The 16,681-nt window shown below is 42.1% G+C and overlaps 1 protein-coding gene across 5 annotated transcripts in view; it reads right to left on the reverse strand.

The window, feature by feature from the left end:
- Positions 1-5,842: 5,842 nt before the first annotated feature.
- Positions 5,843-16,681, reverse strand: part of SATB1 (SATB homeobox 1) — a 100,371-nt gene continuing 89,532 nt past the window's right edge. For all 5 annotated transcript variants that reach the window (XM_055570024.1, XM_055570025.1, XM_055570023.1 and 2 more), the window contains 2 exons: positions 10,387-10,590; positions 5,843-7,551 (listed from right to left, as the gene is read on the reverse strand). In XM_055570024.1, coding sequence (XP_055425999.1) covers positions 7,048-7,551; positions 10,387-10,590 — 708 coding nt within the window. In that variant the 3' untranslated portion in view covers positions 5,843-7,047. The remainder of the gene's footprint in view (positions 7,552-10,386; positions 10,591-16,681) is intronic.

The following is a 16,681-nucleotide window of genomic DNA, read 5'->3' on the forward strand; positions in this document are numbered from 1 at the left end:
CTGGTGGTTGTTGTTCAGTCGCCAATTTGTGTCCGACTCTTTGCGACCCCATGACTGCAGCACGCCAGGCTTCCCTGCCATCACCAACTCCCGGAGCTTGCTCAAACTCATGTCCACTGAGATGGTGATGCCATCCAACCATCTCATTCTCTGTCGTCCCCTTCTACTCCTGCCCTCAATCTTTCCCAGCCTCAGGTCAGAGCCAGCTCTTTGGTGGCCAAAGTATCTGAGCTTCAGCTTCAGCATCAGGACCCAGGGTGGTCATTTGATTAAGCATGCCCAGATATTCCAAGCACAGTAAATAACATGTTTTAAAAAGTTCACGTAGCATTTATAGTAGAGGAAGTGTTCTTATCCCCAGCTCAAGTATAACAGTGACATGAAAAACTGTCGTCCGTCTTGTCATTATAAGAATAAAATGATTCACATTAAAAAAAATAAAATGCACCACCAAGAAAGAGACTCAGGACACAGAGAAGAGACTGGTGGTTGCCCCGGGGGACGGACTGGGGAGGTATGGAAAGGGAGGCTGGGGTTAGCAGCTGAAAGCATTTATGTGCAACATCCATGAACAGCAAGGTTCTACGTGTAGCACAGAGAACTACACTTGATATTCTACAACCAGCTGCAATGGAAAAGAATATATATACACAAAAAGAATGCATTAATATATACATGCATAATTGAATCACTTTGCTGTACAGCAGAAATTAGCAGGATATTGTAAAGCAACTATACTTCACTAAGAAGAAATAAATAATTAAAAACAGTGCACCTCAAACAGGACTGTCTGTGGGACACGGGTCTCATTCCACACTACACCCCCAACACTCCTCCAAGGGCCTGGCATCATGAACTCCTTTATTCACTTACAAGTATGTGTTTCTTAGAGTAATACCAATATGATATTGAATTTACTTGCTGACAGATGGCTGAATTACTGTAGTTAAAGCATTGCATGTAAGACTGCCAACACCAGGTAGAAAGTTCTACTGAAGCTAGATGCAGAGTTTCACCTCTATATTATACTTTTTCTTAGCTGTTCAGTAGAATAATTTATTTTCAGAATCATGCTGACACATTCTGACATTTGAGTGGTTTGATTTTATTTGATGTATTACCCTTTTTTAAAAATAGGATACATGTCAAACGTCTCTATGAACTTCGGTGTTTCTAGCATAGAATTATTAATTAGACATAGTTCTTCATTTGAAAAATAAGTTTACTGGATTCTACCGATTGGAGTGTGAATTAATTTAATGTAGTCTGAAATAGAGGAATCACCAAATGCAGTTACATTTGTATGTTCTTTTTTCTATTTCTTAAAGCTCATGCCCCTATTTAGAGACTTTTTTTCTCCCCAGGCTAAGAAGATTTCTGCCTTTTTAATTTTGCCTTTGTGAGCATGTTGCAAATATTCTACCTCACTCTGTTCTTCAGGTCCATTGTAGTAGAGCCAATTCTTTGTTTCTCTGCTTCTCACCTGTTCTGTCTATTTATTTGTGTATAAGATGTCAAAGGAAAATGAAAAGTAACACCTCCAAATACCACCTTGAAAGAGAAAATGCCAACAAATTCTTTTCTGCACCTGAAGCTTTTAATTCTTTAATCCACCATGGAATGTTGCTTAATTACATATTTTATTATGCATAACTGAAAATTATGTACTTTAGTTTCAACAATGGTATGAAAGCACTTATTGTTTATAAATAAAGAGCGGCTGGTTTGTCTCTATTTTTTTACGTTACAAATATTTGTGGAATTCTCAAAGGTTCTCTTTCTAAAATTGGCTTTTTGAAAATTCTCAGAGAGACCCAAGAAAAACTTGAAGTTTTAATACTTTCTTTGGAAACCAGAAAATTCATTCCTTTGCAAAATCAAGATGATGTCACGTCATTATGGGCAAAAGCCATTGAATACTTTGGATATTTTCATAAGTTTCATCATAATTTTAACAAGCTTCACAAAGTATTTACTGATGGAAAAATGTTACAGTGGTTGAACTAGGTGATGAACCCTTGGAGATTCATTATACTATTCTATCTTTTTGTTTGTGTGTATTTGGAAATTCCTAATCAAATGTGTGTTTAAAAAAAACTTGGATATATGGATTTTAACCAAAGTTTTGGAGTTAATATTTCACACACTGGAATTCAATGACTTAGTGATGGACTTTTTCATAGTAGTAAAATAATTCTGCTGTTTCTGAAAATGTCAAATTGCATTCAATTTTTTTCTATATTTTCTGGATTTGATAAAGCTCTTATTGAGAAGAGAGAAACTTGTAGATGTAAGACTCGGGTTTGAAACCAACGTGGAGCCTCCCCTCTTCTGTCTGCCGTAAGTGTGCGAGGTGGGACAGACGTGTGTGGCAGTGTCGTGTAAAATGAAGCCTTCCACTAATGTTGTTGCTATTATCATTTTAAGCATATTTGAGGGCAAAGCTAGGAAGGAGCCTTACAAGGTAGGAAGTCTTTGTATGAGACCTGGTAGAACAAATATTTGAAAATTAAAATTGGAAACAAAGTTGGAATAGCTGAAACCTGTCCCCTCATTAAGATGCTGTGGGGAGATTTGTGCACTGGACAAGTGTGCATATTGCAACCCAGGGCCACAGGCTCAGTGAATTATTGCACACACTTAAAATATTGGAACTTTCTCAACATTCTCACTTAACACATACTGTTGGTTCTTCTATGACTGGAGAAACTCGTAGAGCAGCCCATGGGCTGGCCTCTCTTTGGGGGGGAGGGGTGTAAGGGCATGAATCCCAGGTTGCCACTGTCATGAAAACGTGTTTGAACACCATACAAAGCAAATATTCAGTAACAGTAAAAGAAAATGCAACAAAGAATAAGGAAATAATGTGCAACATTTAATGCAGTGCAACATACTTTAGAGTTTCTCTGTGGTTACTCTGCAAGGCAACAAAAACAATGGACTGCTCTCTTTTTCCTCATCAACCACCTCATCCGCTAGTATCAGAGAATAGGGCCCCAGTCATGTGTTTTCGATCACAATACGGATATTAGTTGAAATAGCTGACACAGGAAGGTGACTTAATGCACAGCCTTGACATAGAGCAAGGAATCAAAATGGAATTCTTGTAGAATTGATATAATGGAATTTTTGTAGAATTATTTTGATAAATTAATTTGGAAATACATATGATCCACCTAAGGAGGGTAAAGCAAGGAAGGTTTAAAAATGTTCATCTTTTAAACATGAATTCCAAACTATTTTTATTTGACATGTGGAATTGTTCAACAGGTAATAGTATTCTGGTCATATACATTTCTTAAATAAGTGTTCTTTGTATTTGATCAAAATGTGCATGGTAACAGACTGTAGTTTAGCCTTTGTTCAAAGACATGCAAGTCTTTAGTATTTACACTAAATGGACCGCCTCAGAAGAAGAGTGAATACATTCCCTTAAAAACAAAACAGAAAAAAAAATTATCTTTAAGGTGAACTATAGTATCTTTATCTCCTAATGTTTTAGATAGGATTAATATTCTTGAACCTCCATTGGTTTCCACACTCTCATGCAAATTTCTGGCTTGCTTTAACACAGCAGTCCAATTTCTGTTGGCTATATGACAGGGCATACACATATTAATTGCTCTTTTTGAAAATATCACCAAGCAGTTCAGAATACCTTATTTATTGATAATATCGTGAAAATCAAGGACCTTAATATCAGCCAAAGATAACAGTTTGGGATAGGGCAGAACTGAATGATGAAATGTATGAGATTGTCATTTTCACTCCATCTTGAACCATTTGAAAATGTTTTCTACTTAAGCTATGTATTTTAGATAAGCACACTTATAGATTTCACTAATGAAGAAATAAACACTTTTCTTTTTTTAGCTCAGATTCCTTAAGACTAAATGTTAATTGATATGCATTTTATATATAATATGTACAGGCTTTGTAACCAAGGGTCACACAACTAGGGCACACGTTAGCGCCTTGGTTTTCAAAGGTTATGTGTCAACTCTGCATATTATGTGCCAAGGAGATACTATCGTTATTTTTTGCATAATGTGCAAGTATTATAATGGCCACAGAGTGTAATACAAATTAGTGGCAAAGTGCTGAGGGAAGGAGTCCATGACAGATTCAGACGCACAAGGTTGAATATTACCCGTAAACTACCTGACTCTGCTAAGGCCTTAGCAGCACGGAGCACTACGTCACGCCCAGCTTTTCACAGCTTCTGAAATACTTGGACACGAGGAAGCTTGTTCGAGTTCTACCATAGCCTCTAGCAACACCAGGACTGGTAGGAGGGATAAGCGGCACCTGGGAAGCAACGGGGAAGGCTCCTCAAACCTCTTGCAAAATGCACCATCTTCCCGAAGAACAATTTTGCTCACTCCATCATGACCAACATTGTTTATTGATATGTGCTTTTTTTGGTTTAAAATATATTCGCAAGATGATGCTGCATGAGTTAAAAAGAGTCTGAGAATTTTATTGTTATGTTGATTTCTTATACACACGCTTCAATTTACTGAAAATGTATTTTCAAAGAAGTTAGGAGATTAGTGGGAAAGAAAAAAATCTTATTTGCAACCCAAATTCCCCTTAAAAAGGTATTACATCTTTGACTCCTTATATTAGGTGTTGTTATGTTAAAAAAAAAAAACAAAAACAACACTACCCTCCGCTCTAGCTTTTCCCTTTAAAGTCAGAGAAGACAGGCTGTTTTTCATTAAATTTCATAGCATATTTAATTACCCTATTTATTATTTTTAATACACGAAATGTGGTTTCTATTTGAACTCAAAATTATTTTGCTAAAATGATTTTCTGACCCCTAGTAATAAGTTAGAATGTTTAAAGGATTTTTCTCATTTAATACAAAGAAGTGGTAACTTTTTCAACTTAATTTTAAGTTTACAGCAAACCAGCTGCCTCTGAAGTAGTTCAGCTGTGCGTCAAAAGTAGATAGTAACTCTGAAAATTGAATTGGGAGTTTTCTATCATCCCATTTTAGTTTCTTAAGTTCGGCATCGGGGGAGTCCAGCTGCCCTCCAAGGAGTTCATCAGGGTCCAGGGAAAAGAGGCAGGAAGAGAGTGGGTGATTTCAGAATCAAAGGAACCCAAACACCCCCTAACAGGTATGTACGAAATCTTAAAAAAGCAGCAAAATATAAAGTGAATGCGAACAAAAATAACCAAAAACTGCAACACTGGTCCTAACCTTTACATGAACATTAGCGCACCTCACTTCATATCCTGGAGTTTACTGAGTTTTACATTGCAAGAATTTTGAAGTGCATGTTTAAATTCCAGGTTGGTGAATTCGTAACTTCTTCATGGAGTTCTTATAGTTATGACATACACAACCAAATGAGCTCAATTATTAACTTGTATTCCATTTACAACTTAAGAAAAAATACAGTGCTTACTAAGGAGTTCTTGTACAGAAGGTCCATTTCCCCGACTTATGTTACTTTTAATGGCCTTTAAAAATGTATATACACCAGCTTTAAAAAAGTGTTGCCATGATGAGCGTATTGTGAAGTAAAATGCAGGTCAATCTATTCTAAGTGCGTATCTGATAGAGACTGAATTATGCCTTTGTTGGTGAGTCTTGACCATCCTCCTAATCAAGTAAAACGTCAACCAAAAACAGGTTATCATCTTCACTGTTTAACTTAAAAAATGAGCATATGTTGGAGATTTAAATTTACAGTGTTTCAAGTGACTTTTAAATTGCTCTTTTTCAGATCTGTAAAATGTCAAGAAAGTTTTAACATGCATCTTACTGAGAGGGCCATCTTGGACTCTGTGTGCGACTTCACGTAAGCAGACAAACCCTACCATGTCATACCATACAAACAATTTTAATCGTGTAGTTACAGTCAATAACCACTCCTAATCAGAACATTTCTGCATAAAGAAAATTGTGATACACTTATAAAAACAGCCAGCTGTAACAAAATAGCTGGTGTTTTCATAGCCATAAACTCATAAAAAAGAAATGACACCTTTATACAGAAATTTTATACAGATGTAGCTTTAAAATTGATTGTAAACCAAAGGAAGACACGTTGCAAACATCAATTATTTTCACATTAATTGCATAATTTTCTAAGGTGATCTATTAGTTTTATTAACCTAAGCTTATTTGCATGATAGTAAAAATTGCATACAACAATAAGAGTGAAGCTTATAGTATGAATTGCTTGGGTAACATAGAGCACTTTTTATAGGCAACTGTGTAAAGCACATTTTATCTATTTAAAACTTTTAAGACACTTTGTTTTACTGCCCATCAAAATACATTTATAAATAGAAAAGAACCAGTATGGTAACAAGAGAAGCAATATTACATTTAACGGAAACTTCCAAAAATTAATTACAACATGATGCTGCAGGATCTACAAATAAATAATGAGGACTAAATTGTGTTTCACATTTTCTTTTCATTTTTTTAAAAAATCTTGTAACAATGAGAATGAAAAAAATTACAGTGAACTTTTATTTCCAAAATAAAAACAAATTTGAATTACGGCAGTGCCATATAATACAAGGCATTTGTTGGCATATGTCATCTTTAAACTGCATTCCACAGTCTACAGTTCTTTTGCAACATACAATAGAGTAACAAACTCTTTTTCTTTTTTAAAACAAGGGGCGAGTTTCCAAAGATAAGTGTGAAGTGTTACAGAAATAAAGGAAGGAAATGATAATCACAGAAGTTATAATGCTTGTTTTGAGGCTCCAGAATAATAATAAAATAAAATAAAAAAAAACCACTGGTTATCATGCTTACGGGTACACACACCTGGGTGTGTTCCGTGAACACAAATTTTCCATTTTTAATACCAAACAATCCGATGCTTCACCTGGGGCTGCCAAGCAGTTCATAAAAGAGAGGAAAACGTTTAGTGCAGTCAGTATCAGCCTTTCTCGACGTTCCCGTTTGTGCAAGTTTCTGACGATTCCCCGGCCGAATGGCGGAGCGCGAGGCTCGCAGGGCGAGCCCGGGGCGGACCCCCGGCCCGGGGGACGCTGATGAGGGCCCGCAGCTCAGTCCCTGGCGTCGGCGCTCGCGTCCGTGCTGCCGTCAGCCGCCGGCTCATCCTCGAGCTTCACCGCGAAGAGCGGGCTAGCGCCCGCGCCAGGGGCGCCCTCGTCCGGGTCCTGCAGCAGCTCGTCGTCCTTGTAGTCGGCCACGTCCACCTCTAGGCCCGCGTGGTCCTTCAGACGGCCGTGGTGCTTGAGGTGGTAGCGCTGGTTCTGGAAGAACTTGATGACGGTGTGCTGCGGCAGGTCCAGCTGCGCCGACAGCGTCTGGATGGCCTCCTCGTCCGGGTGCAGCCCCACGTCTTGCATGAAGCTCTGCAGGATGCCCAGCGCCTCCACTGAGATCTTGGTCCGCGGCCGCGCCTTCGGCCGGCTCTCATCCTCCGCCTCGGCCGGCGCCGCCGCGGGCGGCTGCCGGGCGGGGAGCCGGGGCCCGGCTGGGGGCGGCGGCGCCTGTGCCGGCGCGGGGGGCGGCGCGGGCTGCGGCTGCGGGGGTGCCTGTGGCGGCTGCAGGGAGACAGCGGCACAAGGTCAGCGTTGCCGCACGTGCCCGGCCACTGCGCATGCCCAGCCCCTCGCGTGCGTGGTCAGTGCCCAACACCTGGGCACTGCGCATGCGGCCTCAGGTGCGGCGCTCAAGGGCTCGGAAGGAGCGAGCACATGACCTGCCGGGCTCGGAATGTGGGGAACGGATGCCGGACAGAAACGCTGGCCAGCTGAACGGCCCACGGCACCGGGAAGAAGGTCAGAACGATCGCTAGGAAGGGAGGACCGGGGAGAGCCTGGGTGGCTCCAGGGCTTCCTCGTCAGAGGTCAGGCTGGCTCGCTTACACGGCTGAAACTCAGCACTCTGAATGTGTGAGCCACGTTCACCAGGAGGATATGCCTCCGAGGCGACGACAGCACATTGTGATGTCGGTAATTAATAAAGATTTAAAATGAAGACGGAGAAGTTAAGTGTGCCAAAGGCAGTTTAGGAAGGTGAGCTGTGGACACTGGGAAGGAAATGTGTTTCGTCCCATTGCAGCAGATGGCTAAAACGTGGCCCTGGCTTCCAAGGTCTTATGTTCCAAATAAAATGGGGAAGCCTGTGCTCTTCTGCAGCATTCAAAGTGAAAGCCGCTCAGTCATGTCCGGCTCTTTGCGACCCCATGGACTATACAGTCCGTGGAATTCTCCAGGCCAGAATACTGGGGTGGGCAGCCTTTCCCTTCTCCAGGGGATTGTCCCTACGAAGGGATCGAACCCAGGTCTCCTGCATTGTAGGTGGATTCTTTACCAGCTGAGCTCTGAGGGAAGCCATTAGCTCTTGTGAACCCAAAGAATTTCTGAGATTCTCACGTTTGTGAATTTCCTACCAGACAGTTTCAATCTAACAGACACACATTTCTTACCGAATTGCACTGGGCTGACACGGCAAGATTTTTTCTTACCGAAAAATAAAGGTTTCATTCACTCCAAAACAGCTAGCGAATTGTTCTGTCTATACTAAGCTCAGATGTAATCAGGATTTAAATTTAGTGTATATAGACACTTTTTAATAATAAGTATCTGTGCTGTAATTTTCCATACACAATTATACATAACAAATGTGTGACACGCACACATACACACACATACACTCCAGCTCCAGGATTCTTATCAACAAAGGAAATCAACCTAAGGAAGCCTAAAATATCAGAACGTTTATACTGTGCCCTAAGCATTTCCTTAATCCCCCTAAGAAGCAATTTTATTAAAAACAATTTACATTTTCAAACAAGTACTATTTTTTTTTTACTTATCTTTTTTTGTTTTTGCTCAACAGTACATTTTTCAGGCTTTCATGATTATTTTAGTGCTTGATATCCTAAGGGATTCTCTTTCTCAATTTATCTTTAATATATACTCAAGGATTCTTTTTCTTAGGGGATGGATAACCCTATTTTTGTTGTGTGTGTGTGAGTATCACCCCCCACCCCGTCCCCCCCCCCCCCCCCCCGAGACACACACCCACAGCAGTACCAAGAAATAATATGCAGGTGATTCAACAAAGAGAGTGTAGAATTTTAAGACTTGGAAAAGTAATGGCATTTTCCCTTAAAGGGGAAAACGAAAAGCATCCCTTTGGATGTAACAGAAATAATTAATACAGCTCAAGTTCAGCTTCAACATGCTTCCTAAGCAATCGAGGTCAACAACCAGCTAGGCCCAGGCCTTCTCCATCTAAATGAACTGGGGATGAATTCAGTGGATCCACTCAGTGGATGAATAGACAGGCCCCAGGTCTTGGAAGGGAGTAATTTAGGTGAGTCTGAGGCTGACCCTGTGGACGCAGTGTATTTGGCCAAGACCACTGTTAGCATGGCTTTTCCAAGGCTGAGCATCCTGACCAGGGAGCGGGTCTTGGCACCAACCTTCTGTGTGCCCCCTCTGACTTGTGCCTGCTCACCTGTGAAGCAGTACCAGCCACGGGGCCGAACGCCTCTAGACTCTCCTTGCCCAAAGGCGGTGGGAGAGGGGCTCTAAGGGAAAGACAGACAGACGTGACTCACCCCTAACCTGTGCTCCCTGAGCCGGCGGGGACAGAGCTAAGAGTGAAGGCAGGGCTGGGGAGTCGGAAGCCAGATGCCAATTTGATTTCCCTCCACTCCTCTCTCTGGGACAGAATCCAAGGCATACAATTGCGATCCTACAAACTTCCTCCGCAAAAACAGCACTCATGCCTTTCCTCAGGGACAGGATCGGTGTTCATTAAAAAATAGGTGGTGTGTCTAAAAATTCAAATTTTGCGGCAATGCGGAAGACCTGGGTTCTATTCCTGGGTTGGGAAGATCCCCTGGAGAAGGGATGGGCTACCCACTCCAGTATTCTTGGGCTTCCCTTGTGGCTCAGCTGGTAAAGAATCCACCTGCAATGCAGGAGACGTGGGTTTGATCCCTGGGTTGGGAAGATCCCCTGGAGAAGGGAAAGGCTACCCACTCCAGTATTCCAGCCTGGAGAATTCCATGGACAGTATAGTCTATGGGGTCGCAGAGAGTTGGACGACTGAGCGACTTTCACTTTCAATATGACAAAACAGATTCTTAAGCTCTCACATAGTTCTAACGAAGACTGGCTTGCCATAGAAGTGTGGAAGGGGGTTCCTGCCGCCTTGGAGGCTGGGGGACGGAGAGGAACACAGCACACGTGTTGGAAAACCCAGGTCCTCTTTTGCCCCCCGACCAAGATGGCAGGGTATTGTTATCTCTTGCTCAGAAGCCTATGTTCAGACTGGCGGAAAGAAGAGAAATGCCCCTTTCCCTGCTACGCTTAAGCGTCTGTTTACCCAGAGCTCTACTGCAGCAGCCGGAGTACACGAACCTGAATCTGCTCGGCGGGCACGTGGATGATGTGCGGCGGCCGGTCGCCGTGGTGATGCACCGCGTTGCTCTCCTGTTCGTAGATGGCGTCGCGTTCCGGCTGGGGGAGGCTGAGGAACCTTCGGATCATGGAGAGGTTCTCCCACAGGGTCCTGTTTTCTGGAGAAGGGTCTTCTTTCCAGCGTAACAGCTCGCACAGCCACCCCTTAGAGACAAGGGTGTTAGCGGGTCAGTTCAGGTCCAAGAGGGGGCGGGGTGGGGAGCTGACCGTTCCCATTAGGAAGGAAAAAGGAAGGACCCTGTGCAGTTAACTTTTTTCCAGCTCAAAACACTCCAATCTGCTTAAAAAAAAATTTTTTTTAACCTGTTAAAAGACAATAGGTGTGGCTGTCGCAGAAGGGGCAGAATCTGTTTTTTAATACACAATTCATATTTGCATCTTAAAGGAGGGCCCTATTTTCCATTCTCCAAAGGCAAGACCCGTTTACCTTGGACTCTGCAGAATGTGCCCAAGGAGAAAGCAAGGCTGTGTGCTTCTTGTCTGATGAGTGGCCATCTGAGGTTCTGAGGATAGTATTTAGGAAGGGCTGGGACAGCTTTTAAGAATAATTTTCCTAAAAGGCTTCCCTAAGTTTATGATGTTTGCATTAAAAAGGCAGCTCTGTGAGTGTGTGTGTGTGTTGATGTATGTGTGTGTGTGTGTGTCGATGTATGTGTGTGTGTGTCGTGTGTGTCGATGTATGTGTGTGTGTGTGTCGATGTGTGTGTGTGTCGATGTGTGTGTGTGTTTGTGCAGAACAGGGAGAGAAAGGATGTGTGCAGCTGTGTGAGCATGAGTGTTGTCTAACGTAAGGCTTTATGTGAGAACAAGCATTAGAAGAATTCTCCAGTACAGAACTTTCCAGAAAGAGACCTCAGAGCCCTGCCTGCTGCTGTGTACACACATGGTCCATCAGGGAAGCACTGTGATAGGATCCCTGGGCTGAGGGAGACGATGTCCACTGAGCCCCGAGACCTGGACCTCTCTGCTGCCCTCCAAGGCCCACTTTCTGACCCTGACATGCTCAATCCTGAACTGAGTGGGCAGACGAGGGGTAGTGGGGCTGATGTACACATAAGTAATACTATATATAAAACAGACTGACTAATGCAGACCTACTGTAGAGCACCAGAGACTCTACTTGATGCTCTGTGGTGACCTAAACGGGAGTAAGTTCAGTCACTCAGTCCTATCCAACTCTTTGTGACCCCATGGACTGCAGCACACCAGGCCTCCCTGTCCATCACCTACTCCCAGAGTTTACTCAAACTCCCGTCTCTCTAGTTGGTGATGCCATCCAACCATCTCATCCTCTGTCATCCCCTTCTCCTCCTGCCCTCAAGCTTTCCCAGCATCAGGGTCTTTTCCAGTGAGTGAGCTCTTCGCATCAGGTGGCCAAAGTATTGGCATTTCAGCTTCAACATCAGTCCTTCCAATGAACACCCAGGACTGATCTCCTTTAGGATGGACTGGTTGGATCTCCTTGCAGTCCAAGGGACTCTCAAGAGTCTTCTCCAACATCACAGTTCAAGAACATCAATTCTTCTGCACTCAGCTATATCTTTATAGTCCAACACTCACATCCATACATGATCACTGGAAAAACCATAGCCTTAACTAGATGGACCTTTATTGACAAAGTATGTCTCTGCTTTTTAATATGCTGTCTAGGTATCCGGTCCCATCACTTCATGGCAAATAGCTGGGGAAACAGTGGCTGACTTTATTTTGGGGGGCTCCAAATCACTGCAGATGGTGATTGCAGCCATGAAATTAAAAGACGCTTACTCCTTGGAAGGAAAGTTATGACCAACCTAGACAGCATATTAAAAAGACCTAAATGGGAAGGAAATCCAAAAAAAAGGCGGGGGCATATGTGTGCATGGAGCTGATTCACTGTGCTGTGCAGTAGAAACTAACCCAACATCGTAAAGCAACTATGCTCCAATAAAAATTAAAAGAAAAAAGCGAGTTTTCCAACAAGAGTGGACAGTCTGCTGTTCTCTAACCATCATCTCAACCCTTCTTCACTGAGCAGCAGGGCGGGGAGGCGGAGGGAAGGGGTCCCGCCCGGGGAGGGGGTGCCGCCCACAGCCACTCCAGGCTGTCAGCTCATAACCGCGCTCTAGAGAAATGTCTGCACGCCAGCTCCCCGGGGGACGCCCGATTGCTCCTCTGCTTCCTCCTGGTCCCTCCTCCGAGGCTGCCGGTGGCCGGCTGGCCCGCCCTCCTGCCCACCGGACCACGCCCTGTACCCTCGGCTCTCCAGAGGTGCCCCTCCCCGGCCTGCCCGCCGCGGGGCCGCGTCAATACAGGCTTTTCCTGAGGTTCTTCCTGGACTTGCCTCTGCTTTCTTACCGTCCCGAACTCCTGCCGGGTCCCTCACCAGATCAGGGGCCTCGGATTCCTTACCTTAGCCTCTGCTTTAGGGAAACTGACCTAAAACAACGGGGTTCCTTGGAAACTAGTTGGATGGGAATGCCAAGAAGACAGGTTAGTATTTGATTTTTAGAATTGGCCAAGGGGAGTTGCCTTTTTACATGAGTTAGGATGAGATCAGAACACGGCATGGCTTTCTCTTCCAACATGAACCACTGGAGAAATTCTCCTCTCACTGTAATACACAGCGGGAATAAGCAAGGCCTACTTTCCCCAAAGTGGCCTGAGGTAGGAGACCGATACACTAGCTTCCCAAGACCCACCACCACCCAGCCAAGGGTGACAGATGCTAACCCCCATGAGATCTACTAACCCTAACTGCAGCTAAGAGGCCTTACTTCTCCATGCCACACATCATTTAAACATGTATGTACCTAGGGAAACTCATGCAACTGTGTACTCAGTTGATGCCACCGAGTGCATAATTCCAGGTTAACAGAACAGGCAGTAACCTGAAGGTTTACCAGAAAGAATATTAGCTCAATAAAAAATAACCATGACGACGGTGTCACTGAACATGCTTCTCTTCTAACCATGGCAGTTCTCTGCTACTTTCCAGAATCAGAACATAGGTCACATTTTGCTCTTACCTATGAATGCAACATTAACTACAATTTGAGTAATTGAAATATATGAGACCCACTTGCATAGGGTGCCCCGGAGACGTTTAGCTCCTACTGACAAATATTTGCTATCTGGATTGAGCCATGAAAATATTTTATACTTTTCTACATCAAAGTTATCGCTTTATTCTTTGCTTCTATATTTTGATGCAAGGCAGGTTTTAGATCCATCTGCCTGAAGGCTTGACTCTTAACTTTGGGTAAGATTACACCCCTGCCCCCTCCTCATCTCTTCTTTAGCTGTGGCAACTGACAGGCCCCAGTGCCTCAACAGAGAAAACCATTACAATTTTATTTACCTTAAGAGATGCTAGAAGGTTCGTCAAGAACATATTCTTTTTTTCTTTACTTAGCTAGGATTATACTCTTGTAATAAGTTTACATTGAGCGTCTAAGTCTTTTTTTTTTTTTTTTTAGAAATAAAAGCTTGTAACCAAAAACTGCTAAAAGTTAAATTAAGAACAATTAATGTAAGAAAATCTTCTTGAAGAAAGCTGAAGCACTCCAATGATTTTTTGAATCCTTTAGAAACTTTTTAAAGTAATGCAGAGATCAGTTAGCACTTGGATATATGTGGGGGGAGAAAAAACATGTGGATCACAGATGTTCTTTGGAAAAGAAAATCATTAGTTCTTTTAAAATGGCTAATAATGATAGCTAATTCCCAAACAATCACACTCAAACTGGTTTCACAAATATTTCAGAAAAAGAGCCTTGACTCATTCAGCAAATATTTTGCTCATATTGTCACTTCTGTGTCTCTATACTTATGAGACAGATTCTTATTTTTATTAATTGCCCATGACTAACATAACATTTCCAGTAGTTTGCTATTAACCTCTGCCCTTAAATAATACTTCCAATTCCTTATCTAAAAATAATGTGATGAATTATAAATTTGAAGCATGTCTCCGCTAGCCTTTCAAGAGACACGATGATTTTAAGAGACTGAAATCAGATGCTTCTTAGAAAAATATTTAACGGTGCAGCTGGGAACTGTTACTTCGACAAGGGTATTCCAAAAAAACAAAAATGGGGGGAGGGGTGGTGTGCGCTTCTCTTGATACGTGTCACTCTCAGCAAATAAGGCAAAACAGATATCCTGACAGGCTAGTTCTCTGTCAGCAGAAAAATCAGCTGGCTCACTCCCAATTTACATGGCAAAAAGAAGATTAATTTACTACGATTCCATTTCAATACCTCGGAATATTCTGACTCCCTCAATCCTATCGATGAAGATGGTGCCAGTAATCTGGTCTACGTTTTGCAGGAAGTGACGGGAAGCGCCAACGCTTTCTAATTCCCCAGTACCTGTTCCGAGGTCACTTTTCCATAAACGATATTGAGCAAATAAACTTGGGAAGACAGTATATGTCAGAATATAGGGAATATGTGGCAAATAAAAATAATGATTTCCCTAAGTACTATGTTGGTTCTTTTAAAATGATACATGTATAGATTTACTGGGTGGAGGAGAGACGGTGAATAAAATGCAAGCACTTTGCTGCAAAATGTGAGCATAATTAAGTTTTCAGCCAGGTCTCCGGGACTTGAAACACTGTAAGAGGGGCAGGGAACCGCTGTGGCAATTACCTTAGATCACAACTGGTGTGAACAGTAGAAGAGACAGGAGACTAACAGCCTGAAAACAATGAGACCAATCTATTCTCAGAAAACTAAAATGGCAAAGGAACAACGTAAACTTTAAATGTCGTAAATTTGCCAAGCAACATTACACCGCATACAAAGAGGGCAAAATATAAACAGTAGCCACATGTAAATAGATTAGGCAAACTTTCAGGATGTTCCTACTTTTCAAACTGACAAAGTTTAATTTGACACCTTCTGTTCTAAACCCTTTGTTTCTGTTCAAAATCACGCCTTGAGCTGTTGCTATCAATCACAGCACTCCCCCTTTTACTTAAAAAAACTGGCATGGACCCTGAACAAGCTGAAAATGCCATGCAGATGAATTCTGAGATAATATGTTCAAACCTGTTACATACAACACAAATCCTGTAAAGTTATGTATTGTAAACCTACATTTATTGAGAACTAAAAGTCTTAAATCCATCTGCCACAAAGGAAATACTGTTATGTACTTTATAGGAACCAAGAACCATCTGTAAATGTCTTGCCACCGTAAGCAAGAAAATGGTACAGAAGATCCTAAGCCTCAGACAGCATGAAATCAATAAGTCTTTGGACTGGTTTTGGTTTAGGGAATCTATGAAAGACACGGAAGATTTGGGGAGGGTAAGAGGGGGCAAAAAAAAAAAAAAGGAAAAGAGAAAATGCGGAACGACTGCCAACCCACTACTGAAAAAAAGCAAAACAAATTCAATGACAACACAATGGCAATTTATCATGGTCCATGAAACACATGACTGTATGCTCATTTTAAAGGAAAAATTAGCAGTTCTGAACTCAATATTCTAATGATGTGCTTTACCGACAGAATCTTGTTGTACCACACTGAAATAAAAATCCTGGCACCTTCATCTCTCAGCTGCTAATTTCCACCCAAACTCAATCTCTGATTTCCATTCCACTCTTTTTAGAACAGTTAATTCAAGTCGATTCCCTTCTACCATTTTAATGGGTAAGGAGTATGCAATGATTTTTCACCGAGTCAGGAAAGCAACCTCCTTTCACAAATGAATTTATTGTACCTAGGGAGCCTCACATACATGAAAAGAGACCGCTGGCAAGGCCGAGTCTGTGACAGTCAGGAGCACGGGACACAACTAGTTTTCCAGGGGGAAAGAGACTTTCATGTTCTCGAAGAAAAAAAAGTCACTTAATACAAGGATATGTATATATTGTTGTCATGTACCTATACATTTTAAACTTAAGAGCTATAAAAAGAGAAAGAAAATGACAAATAATTCTCACTGCAACTAAGAAGGAAAAATACATTATAAAAAAAAAAAGCCAGAATGGTAATTTGTGTTCTAAAAAGGAAAACATTTTATAGTCTGTGTTTACTCCCTACCCCTCACCCTCGTCTTTTATGTGTTATTTGCAGAAGTATTTTGTTCCAATCTCTGGGGCGTATAGTATAATAATATATGATATTAAAAGAAATCAATCTAGATAGGGAGTGATACAAACATTTTAGTGGAAAGCATGAATTACATTTTAGCAAGTAGTAGGAACAGGATTAAGTACATAATCCATTAAATAGTACTTCT

This window comes from Bubalus kerabau, chromosome 2 (genome assembly GCF_029407905.1).
Source record: "Bubalus kerabau isolate K-KA32 ecotype Philippines breed swamp buffalo chromosome 2, PCC_UOA_SB_1v2, whole genome shotgun sequence".
Lineage (NCBI taxonomy): Eukaryota > Metazoa > Chordata > Mammalia > Artiodactyla > Bovidae > Bubalus > Bubalus kerabau.